This window comes from Leptodactylus fuscus, chromosome 5 (genome assembly GCF_031893055.1).
Source record: "Leptodactylus fuscus isolate aLepFus1 chromosome 5, aLepFus1.hap2, whole genome shotgun sequence".
In the NCBI taxonomy this organism is placed as follows: domain Eukaryota; kingdom Metazoa; phylum Chordata; class Amphibia; order Anura; family Leptodactylidae; genus Leptodactylus; species Leptodactylus fuscus.
This window is the reverse complement of record NC_134269.1, coordinates 31,088,922-31,100,690: the sequence shown is the minus strand read 5'-3', so window position 1 is coordinate 31,100,690 and position 11,769 is coordinate 31,088,922. Positions and strand designations below refer to the sequence as shown.

The following is an 11,769-nucleotide window of genomic DNA, read 5'->3' as shown; positions in this document are numbered from 1 at the left end:
CTTGCAGCATGATGCTGGAGATGGGACGATGGAGGCAGGAATTTGAGGGGCTGGCTTCATATTGAGGTGGGACTTGGTGGAAATAACATCACCTAACCAGAGGGCTGAGCCAATGATAGAAGCTCAACTCAGATTGCCGGCTCAGAGGAGAGGAGACAAGGCACAGAGCTGGGTCTACTGCTAGATTACATGTCCCGGGGCCAGAACACAGGGGCATTTGTCACGAATGACTGGATATTGCTGGCTTATCTGTAGCTGGGAGGGAGAAGAGGGTGCAGGAGGAGAGAGAAGACCTAGGGAGGACATAGGATACAACTCTATATAGGAACATAGTATATGGCATTCTTCTGCTGGAATATATTGGAGGTTTGTGGGTCTATGAAAGCTACTGGGTTAGACTATAGTAAAGTTTTGGAAAGACACAGATCCATAAAGTCTTATCTTTAACTTTTAGAGATCCTCCGAGAGAAGACCTAAAGATCTTCACCATTGGTGTCCAAAAGTTTGATTCAGATTTAGCGTTACAGGCAAGGGACCTAGGACCTAGATTACAAGAGCAGAGTATTAGGTGGATGAGGTGAACTCAACAAGTCTAAGAAGATGTCTCCTTTATGGACACTGATCTCTATATGTCTCCTCTCCTTTGTCACCTCTTCTACCCCTCGTATTTCTCGCCGCCAGGCGTCTAACTGCCCACGAGTATGTGAGCTGTCTCGATGCCCACGTCCACAGTCACCCTGCAAGGCGGGGGAGGTGAGAGACTCATGTGGTTGCTGCCCAGTATGCGGAGCAGGTGAGGGAGAGTCCTGTGGTCATCGTGGGGGGTCACCGTGTGGAGAAGGTCTGGAGTGTGTATTACCTGGCGTTGGAGGAACAGTAAGGAGAAGAACAGGAGTATGTGTCTGTAGCACCAGCGAACCAGTGTGTGGAAGCGATGGGAAGACCTACAGGAACCTGTGCCACCTGAAAGCTGAGAACAGACGGGCAAGGCTGCAAAATTCTCCACCTGCCATTCATATCCAGAAGGGGCCCTGTGATACCGGTAAGGAAATGTATTAGGGGTCATGGTATTGGGAGGTGACCAGGTTACCAGTTGGGCAACTAAGGTAAGTGTCTCCAACACTCTGTCCTTTCTTCCATTGTGAATGTTAAAGGGGGATGTCCGGTTCTCTATACCTAAGACCGTCACTGATCAGCTGTTTAAAGGGGTTACGACACTTGTGCAAGTGCCATGACCTCTTTACTGTTTACATTGCACACTATATTATACATGACATGCAATGTAATTACAGCTGTATCCTATAGAAGTGAATGGCACAAGGCTGAAATTATATCACATGCGCCTATGAAACAAACGTTGTAAACAGCAAAAGTGCTTTGGCAATGCACAAGCACAGCGGCCCCCACAAATGGCTGATCAGTGGGGGTTCCACTGTCAGTGCCCTCATTGATCTTTAATTGATGTCCTATCCTGATGCTATAGAGCAATTTAGGACTAAACATATGGTTAACAACACAGTGCTATATAAGTATAATACATCTCCTCTGAGATGGACGTGTAGCAGAGCCAAATTGGTTAATTCTTTATTTTGAGCATGAAGAAAGTTGGTCGTACACATGAGACATTTGTTTGCAGGTCACATGTGCTGTTAACCATATGTGTATAACCATCACAGACCAAATTTAGCTGGATCTGCAGATAAATATCTTATGTGTATGTCCATGGCCATCCTAGAGGTAATGCATTAAATCAGTTTACAGTACCAATTTGGCTCTGCTACATCTGTAGCTCACAGTAGTGCTTCGTATGTTTAGAGGCTATACTGATGTAGCAGAGCTGTCAAGGTTATTATATAGCTCTCAGTGTTATAAAATATTTCAGGGCGCTGGTACACCTCAAGCAAATCACTATGAGACCTCAAAATACTGTGCTGAATGGCAAACTCAGCACTGCTACATTATATGATCTACTGATTGTAATTTCCAGTTATCTGCTTTTGAGTCCATCTACTGTTTTTGCAAAAAATTTACTAATCATACAAAAGTTCATTGAAGAATTTAGTAAATCCCAATATTACGCTCACTAGAATCCAGGACGCTGAGATATTGGCAGGAGCCCCCTGCCAAAAAAAAACTCTTCCAGGACCCATGGGAGGTAAAATATTGGGGTTAATGGCAGTCACCCCTAGAGGGTTAGACTAGTTAGATTTTAAGTATTTAGTTAAGATGTCTTTAATTATAAAGTAAAAGGCATATAAGGCAATGCACCAGGAAACATCTGTTGGGCAGGGGACGATGTATATAAGGACATGCCGCCATCAGGTCTGCTAAAAAGTCATGCAAATATATAGGAATAGAACAGGTGCCCATTAAACTGAAGGGCATTAAGTCAACATGCCCGTGTGTATAATAAACTCTGCAAGATGTGCATAGTTGTACTGTACCGCCATATGCCTCCGAGTTCACCCAATGTCATCCATTGGCAGTGTATTATATGTGAACGCTTTTGACTGTTCACTTTCCAGGTATTAGAGTGTACAAAATGCTGGAACACAAAGGGTGCCTTTAGCTCCATAGTACAGAGCATCTTAAGAAAACAGCATCACATCTCCAAGCCTCTTATCATTCAGTTTCTTCAGGTTGGCCTCCAATAGTAGGTCTAAGGGCCAATTCAGATGGAAAATAGCCGCCACGGATATACGGCAAATTAACAGCTAAACCACTGCAAATCTACATGTCTGATCGGCAGGAATCCAGCCCATAGTCTTCACTATATTACTATATATAATCAATGTATTGGTAACATGTCCTAGCAATAGAGCCACGGTTTCAGTATCGATTTATATTCTTCTTTAAAGTTTTGCGCTTTGGGTAGGGGGCGCGGATTAGGCGACATGCTAGATTTATTATACTTGACACCACTTTAGTGGCATTAATGATCCCTCAAATCTACCCAATATCAGTGCAGGCGCACAGCCCTGCGGAGGGGAATATATTAGGAGACACGTACCTTGTCAAGGATAAGGTGCGACCTCCATTGTCACAGGAGATGTGACGACATAAAGTGACAACATAAATTTCCCCCATTGTTCCCATATAAGTCAATTAATAAACTGCTTGACTACTGTCAAGAGATCGCATGAAAGTCTACGGGTGTTTTCACTTGTCCATTTTTATACCTGTGAATTTTTACATGTAAAAACAGACATGTCACTGGGCTCATTCACTAATACAACCATGTGCATGAGGCCTAAAGGCGCTCCACAGTGAATTCTGGCATGGGTACAGACACCTCCAGAATCCCTTCACAGGTCCGAGTCAGGAAGCTGAGATACGAGGAATTATATGTTAGGGTCACAATGTAGATCTGATTTATTATTCACGGCTTTTGTCTGAAAAGTATACTTAAAAAGCGCTTACCGGCGGAAACCCACAGATCCCATAGACTATAATGTGGTCCGCTGGGTTTCTGCCCGTGAAATGGCTGCAGGACTTTTCTCTCTGCATTTTTCAAGCGGAATTGGGATCGAAATCCCGAAACGTAGGGCGAGTACTAATGTGAACATAGCCTTAGTGGAAACAAGGTGGATACCCATAAGTTAAAGGGGCATTTCTATGTCAGCCATGTATGGCTCAGATGAGAATCCCTGTATACATGGCTAGAGGTGGCTAGGATTATGGAAACCACTAAACTGCGCAGTCTTCTTAATTCCTATTCCTATTCAATAGGGGTTACAGAAACAGTGTAGCATTGCTAGCTTGACTGTTTCAATAATCCAACTTAACTCTAACCAGAGCGTATGGACGGATAAGGGCTCGTTCACACGGGGCAAGAGGGGGCGGATTTTGGCGCTGAATCCTCCTCACATCACAATAGAGGTCTATGTAGACCGCTAGTGGAAAAAAGAAACGAGCTGCCCTTTCTTCAGGCGGATTCCGCAGCTGATTCAGCCGCGGCATCTGCCTGGTGGCAGCACCCTCCGGACTAGGCCCATTCATTTGGGCCTACTCCGGAGTGGGAAGCCGCGACTGTCGAAAGCCGCGGCAGGCGCATTTTGGTCCTATTCTGACGCAGCTTCCCGCGTCAAAATCAGGACCAAAATACGCGGTCCCTAGCCTAACTCTATCTCAGCTATAGAGAGCTAAGATATGAATACCCCTTTAGGACATTGCACGTCCGTTAATAGAGAATCCATACCTTTACCCTCCATAGTATAATTCTAAGAAGGGTAATAAGAGGCAACCCTAGTCTGCCAAAATGCTGCAAAAACATATTTGTTAGGGCTTTTTGCTCTGATTTGATGCATATGATAGTATACCATAAGACTAAAGATCCTAGGTGGGTCAAAGAGCATCTAGGACCCTGCTCCTTACTTTTGGAAGAATAAGGCCTCATGCATACAACTTAGTGTGCAGGACGAAACAATGACGAGGGGGCATTCGATGCTCTGTTCCATTCCAATGAAAGTGTCATCGGAACAGAGTGGATAGGAAGACCCCATAGAAGTGAATGCATCATGGAAGGCACTCACATGTTTGTTAAAAAAAAAATCATTCCCCATTCAATCTGCACACTTGTTAATGTGCAGGGGGTCTAACATTATGGAGCAAATATGACTTCTAAACCTCTTTACCTCTAGAACCACATCATCGGCCTAGAATAATCCATTAGGGTATCTGAAATAAGTCATTATATAGGGAAACTCCAACTATACCATAGTATACCCTAAGAAAGGTTCTGGAATCCCCCTGAGGTTCTGGCCATGACCTATATTTCATGTAACTAGACAATAGTGATATTCTGCACGAAGCATTGCACAATGTCCCAAAACCTAGAAATTTACTGGGAAATGGGTTTTACTACCTGGAGGGCCTTTTTTTTCATATGTTTTTTTTATGGCTGGAATGGTTTTTTAGAAGTGCTACTAAAAAATGAGGCACAACATGTACTAAAGAGGTGGCGCATCTTGTGGCGGATGAGATGGCATAGGAAGTAACATGCTAAGTGAGTCGCACAATTTTGTCACGGGCACCATTTTAATATATTTGCAACAATTTTGACATTTTTCTCCCAAATGACAAATTTAAGCACCTTACAAAATTGCACAGGGTACAAAGATTTTGTATAAGGGGTATTTCCATCCATATACCCTCCTCGCCCTTTCCTAATGCCGCTCTACATCAATGAGATGCCCTTGGAGGTAGATGACCATACAGTACATAAAGCAATAAGTGATCTTTGGAGCAGGTCTCCGCTCTATAAAGCGGCGCGGCTGGCGCCTCAAGCTGTGGGACCCCCGTCTATGATGTCCATGTGATAGAGGAAGTGTATGTGGAATTACAAAAGCACTTGAAGCTACTGGGCCCCAGTGTAAAATCTGTACCAGGCCCCCCAATTATAATGTATTGTTTATAGTACTAGTCTCCTCAAATTGGGAAGAGGCTTCTTATATACCCCCCTAAGGTTCTTGGGCCTGGGTGTGACTATACCCTCGGCACCGCTTCAAGTTACCCCTACACATTCCTCGAATGGGCCTCATGAATTAAAAAAAAAACAAGGGGCTAGATTATCATATATTCTGGATTATCAGGACACAATAGAAAATTAAGATTGTAGTTTGTCATCTCTGCTCAGTCTCTAATCCCCTGCTCCCCATAGGCACCAGGGCTTGGCACCCCCTATATGTACCCCCTATATAAGAGCCTGTATCATTGCCACCGGTTATAGTATTCTCTTTAGGGCAGGGACTCTCGTTTCTTGGAAGTATATATCAATGTTGGTAAGGCAGCGTGCCGCAGGTACTAGATATGTTGATGTTGTGTGTTGTAGCTGCAGGTGACAGGCAGCTTTCTGCAGGGTAAATACCTGTGCGTGTGTGTTTGTGAGTCAGTGTCATGCGAGAACATGCTGGATGAACACATATGGGGGATATAAGGGAAGCGGCCTTGCAGCAACACTGACCCAGTTACATACAGATTCCTGGTAGAGCATGTGCGCGTCAGGAAAATGTGCCCCCATCATACATAGAAATGCCCGTAGGGGTTTTATATACCTGATCAGACAGATCAAAATATCTTTAGCTATTAGGATACATGCTGCAATACGCTGCTATCAAAAACATGAATATTCCATAAACAGATTTCTGCAAAAAATTCTACTTTATATTGAAAAGTGGTCAGTGATATACCTACTAGATGACCGCCGACAATATAGTCATCACAGCCGCCAGCGTTTCCGTAGATATAATTGACATGCTGTGATTTCCAAAACCGCGGTGGTTTGGGAAATCGCAGCATGTCCGTGTTGCGGTTTTAAATGCAAAGTGGGCATGGGATTTGCACAAATCCCATCCACTTTGCAGTTACTGTAAAACGCGTTTCCAGCCTGTGAGGCCCCGGCCTTATGGTCACTTTGTGTATTCAGGAGGGAAGCGGTGCAGTGTTTTTTTTTGCAAATTTAAGAAACAGATTTACAAACCGTGCGGTATCATGGAAATATCCTCTAAATCAGTCACCACCTATTCCAGAAACCAGATTAGACTATGATAACATGGAACTTTTCCTGTGAAATCATCTATGTTTAGATTTATTTGCCATATTAAAAGCTTTAAAAATATTTTTTTAAGGTTCGCGTTACCCTGACAGCCTGAGATACAAGTTTAATTTCATAGCTGACGTGGTGCAGAAGATCGCCCCGGCGGTTGTCCATCTGGAACTCTTTAGAAGGTAATCATCAAGGCTGCCGTTTCATGGGTAAAATCCAATTAGGAACTGACTAATATATTGCACATTTACGAGAAACTAACCAATATATTCTTTTAATGCTTTTACTAAAAGGGTTCTCTGCTTGGGACAATCCCGGCTTGTTAGAAGGGTCCATTCAGACCAAAATGATCACATTGTGTCCTCTAGCGATCAGCTGTAAGGTGTGGTTAAACCTGGCAGTAAGTGTTCAGCTTCCCTGCAGCGCCACCGCAAGGAAAACTAAGCATTACACTCTGTCCATTCAAAGCAATAGGCTGTCTGTGTAATGGAGGACAGGACAGGTCCTCTATAGAGAGAGACACTCTTTGTAACCGCTATCTAATCTGTCTAAAAGAAGTGGATCCTGAACATAGGACCCCCAACCTATTACTTAACCCTTTAGAGGGATTTTATCATTAGAATCCCGTTTTTAACTAAGTCCACGTCGGAATAGCCTTAAGAAAGGTTATTTTTCCCCTACCTTTAGAATTCTTCTCCGTGCTGCCATTCGGTAGTGTCAGGGTCTGGGGTTGCTAGGTGGGGTGGCATAGACACAAAAGTCCAGATTCTTTAGTCTAAAACAAAGGTAGAGTTTTATTTTCACTCAAAAAGGTAGTGCAGCAACAAAAGGAAACAATACAAAAATAAATCCCTGCCCGGCTAGGCTCTAACTAATCATAGAATAGGTTACCTCACCTAGAATAACAGAAATCAGTAGCCAGTACAATCATTCAGGACACAGCTCCAAAAATGTGACCTCTCTGTCAGCTTTCCAGCCAAGCTCTGCCCAAAGTGTTACTGCTGGAGCTGACTTCTTAAGCCTCCTTGATGAGCAGATTCTCTGCAGCTGAGTTGCTGCCGGAACATCTCCAAAGTGTGGACTGGAGGGGGGTGAAATGAGAGGTCCCACTACCAACCTACCTGCCATTCCTAAAAATCCAGCCCAATAACCAGAACGTTGAAATAACCCTCAGCAGACAATAGTCATCTTCTGAGAAACGTTCTTTCTGGAGTTTTCTCATCTCACCAACCTCAGTAGTCTGGGTGAGATGTACACCCTCTCCATTACCTGACCAGCCATTGGCTTACAGTAGATATTGTGGTTTTCGTCGTTTTGCTAATGAGTCTCCAGACAGCACAGGGGGCGTTCCCTGTGCTGCTTGAAAACTCTCCAGCGCCGACTCCATCTTCTTCTCCACCTTTTTTCTCATGTCACCATCGTGTCTTCATCCAAAAGCACCAACTTTTCATGTCTGTCGGCCATTTTCCTGTAGCCGAATGGGAGAGGCCACAGGAAAGTGGCCGACAGAGAAGTGCACTCAGTGCTTTAAAGGTAGGGGAAGAATAGCTTTCCAAAATATTCCAAAATATTGGTTTCATCTGGCAGAAATATAGGGCCATGGCACTTTCGAGCTCTAAAAAATATGGCGCAGTGTCTGAAATTGTGTTGCACCTTACAAAATTGTGGCGCAATGTCTGGTTCACTGCATATTAAACTCCCTTTCAACAAGCCCCTCCCATATGTAAAAGGAGCACAAACTGTTAGAAAGTGTCCAAAATACATAGTAAATGAGGTATAACGTATGTAAGCCAGTTTTGGCTCATATTACACCAGATTACTTCCCTTGTACTGATTCCTTTGCTTTTACCAATTGTGTAACGCTAGATTCACACTAGCGATCCGCAGCGTTCATGCATTTTGTTCCAGATTCCACTTATATAAAATAAAACTTGCGAAAAAAACCAAAAACAAAAAAAACAACTATAAAATGACTATTATTCTGTTATTACATTTGTGCATATTATTGGGTCAGGCTTCAGTTATGCTTTGTAAGGCTCGATTCATGTGATCGTGGGTGACAGTGGCCATGAAAACCGTCCATTTGTCACTGATGTTTCGCACCCAAGGGGGGCCTATTGCATTGTATGAAGGGATCATTGAAAACTGATTGTCAAAATATCGGTCATGTGAATAGCCCCCATTCATATAAATGAATATTGATGAAACCATTTTTTTTAATGGCCGTCACATTGCCGATTATGACATTCATGTGAATATAAGGATAGGGTAAGGCTATGTCCACATTAGTAGCAGAGCTCCTGTTATAACATAATGGAGGGTATTGTACCTGTCACCATAATATATAGCATCCAGCTAATAGAGGTTCTACGAAATTCTACGGACGGAGGTAACATGACTCAGCCCTGACACACATGATCTAGCACTGCCCCGAGCTGTTCTGATACTAGGTATTACACATGTTCTTTGTACAATATATACATTCTCTAAGAAATTAGTGCTTGCATGTTTAGGATCAGATATAGAGATAACCGGTTCTAATGATGCCACAAGAATAGCCTTAAAGGGACTTTTTGCTAGAATATGGATCAACGTCAGGAAATGGCTTATGGTCATGGACAATACATTCCAAAATACTAAATTATTACCATCATTGGTGACCTCACTGCTCTAAGTTCATTTGCATAATGACGAAAACAACAGTATCTTAGCAATGGAGGATTTACCAGGGGAAAACAATGTTTGGAGGAGAAGCAGGACTCACAGGCTTTCTGTATGTGTGGTCAGGAGAAGCAGGACTCACAGGCTTTCTGTATGTGTGGAGGAGAAGCAGGACTCACAGGCTTTCTCTATGTGTGGTCAGGAGAAGCAGGACTCACAGGCTTTCTGTGGGAGTCAATGCCACCTGGGGCTTGGGCAGTAATTTCCTGACGGATCTTATCAATTTTATCATGGAAATACATGGCCAGGTCATCAGCACTAAGGTCTGTGAATGGCATCTGTACCTTGGGTGTGAGTAAGGAGTGAAAGGTTTCAAAAAGCCTTTTAGGGTTGCTGGAGAGAGAAGAGATGAGGGCGGTGAAATAGACTTGTTTGGCGAGGTAAAGGGCAGAACTATATGTTTTAAGCATAAACTTGAAGTGGAGGAAATCTGCAGGTGAGCGTGATTTTCTCCAGAGACGTTCGGCACACCTAGAGCATCGCTGGAGAAATCTGTCTGTGGCGTGTGCCAGGGTTGCTGCCTCCTATGTGGGACTTTACGAGTTGAGGGGGGAGCCACCTCATCCAATGCATTTTTGAGGGTTTCATAATAGTGACTGGTGGCCAGATTGGGACAGGAGATTGAAGAGATGGGGGACAGAGAGGACTGTAGAGTATCTGAGAGGTGCTGGGTGTCAATAGCACGCAAGTTCCTATATGTGTGATGGGTAGGGGCGTCTTGTGAAGGGGAGAGAGCACTGATGGTGAGAGATAGAAGGTTGTGGTCAGAGAGCGGCAGAGAAGAGTTAGAAAATTTAGAGACTGTGAGGAGTCGATGGAAGACTAGATCAATCGTGTTACCATCTATATGTGTGGCGGAAGAAGAACATTGTGAGAGATCAAGAGAAGTGGTTAATGAGAGAAACTGTGAGGCAGCTGGGGAGTGAGGGGTGTCAATAGGGATGTTAAAGTCACCCATGATGAGGGTAGGAATGTCACTGGATAAAAAGTGGGGAAGCCAAGAAGCAAAGTGGTCCAAAAATTGGTAGGGTGAGCCAGGTGGGCGGTAGATCACGGCTACACGTAAGGAGAGTGGGCGGAAAAGTCTGATAGCATGGACTTCAAATGAGGAGAATGTGAGTGAGGGGACCGGGGGAATGGACTGAAAAATGCACTGCGGTGACAGAAGTAATCCTACCCCACCACCCTGCCTATTATCAGGCCTAGAGGTGTGTGCGAATTGTAGGCCACCATGAGACAAAGCAGCAGGGGAAGCCGCATCTGACTGCTGGATCCAAGTTTCAGTAAGGGCGAGCAGGCTGAGTGATTTACTAAGGAATAAGTGATTAATGTATTTTAGCAGGACTCACAGGCTTTCTGTATGTGTGGTAAGGAGAAGCAGGACTCACAGGCTTTCTGTATGTGTGGTCAGGAGAAGCAGGACTCACAGGCGTTCTGTATGTGTGGAGGAGAAGCAGGACTCACAGGCTTTCTGTATGTGTGGTCAGGAGAAGCAGGACTCACAGGCTTTCTGTATATGTGGTCAGGAGAAGCAGGACTCACAGGCTTTCTCTATGTGTGGTCGGGAGAAGCAGGACTCACAGGCTTTCTGTATGTGTGGTCAGGAGAAGCAGGACTCACAGGCTTTCTCTATGTGTGGTCAGGAGAAGCAGGACTCACAGGCTTTCTGTATGTGTGGTCAGGAGAAGCAGGACTCACAGGCGTTCTGTATGTGTGGAGGAGAAGCAGGACTCACAGGCTTTCTGTATGTGTGGTCAGGAGAAGCAGGACTCACAGGCTTTCTGTATATGTGGTCAGGAGAAGCAGGACTCACAGGCTTTCTCTATGTGTGGTCGGGAGAAGCAGGACTCACAGGCTTTCTGTATGTGTGGTCAGGAGAAGCAGGACTCACAGGCTTTCTCTATGTGTGGTCAGGAGAAGCAGGACTCACAGGCTTTCTGTATGTGTGGTCAGGAGAAGCAGGACTCACAGGCTTTCTGTATATGTGGTCAGGAGAAGCAGGACTCACAGGCTTTCTCTATGTGTGGTCAGGAGAAGCAGGACTAACAGGCTTTCTCTATGTGTGGTCAGGAGAAGCAGGACTCACAGGCTTTCTGTATGTGTGGTCAGGAGAAGCAGGACTCACAGGCTTTCTGTATGTGTGGTCAGGAGAAGCAGGACTCACAGACTTTCTGTATATGTGGTCAGGAGAAGCAGGACTTACAGGCTTTCTGTATGTGTGGTCAGGAGAAGCAGGACTCACAGGCTTTCTGTATGTGTGGTCAGGAGAAGCAGGACTCACAGGCTTTCTGTATGTGTGGAGGAGAAGCAGGACTCACAGGCTTTCTGTATGTGTGGTCAGGAGAAGCAGGACTCAGGCTTTCTGTATGTGTGGTCAGGAGAAGCAGGACTCACAGGCTTTCTGTATGTGTGGTCAGGAGAAGCAGGACTCACAGGCTTTCTGTATGTGTGGTCAGGAGAAGCAGGACTCACAGGCTTTCTGTATGTGTGGAGGAGAAGCAGGA

At 44.6% G+C, this 11,769-nt stretch overlaps 1 protein-coding gene across 1 annotated transcript in view; it reads left to right on the top strand.

The window, feature by feature from the left end:
- Positions 1–594: 594 nt before the first annotated feature.
- HTRA4 (HtrA serine peptidase 4) overlaps positions 595–11,769 on the top strand; it is a 31,227-nt gene continuing 20,052 nt past the window's right edge. The window contains exons 1-2 of the mRNA XM_075272892.1: positions 595–1,042; positions 6,627–6,726. Of these exons, the coding sequence (XP_075128993.1) occupies positions 601–1,042; positions 6,627–6,726 (542 nt within the window). The 5' untranslated portion in view covers positions 595–600. The remainder of the gene's footprint in view (positions 1,043–6,626; positions 6,727–11,769) is intronic.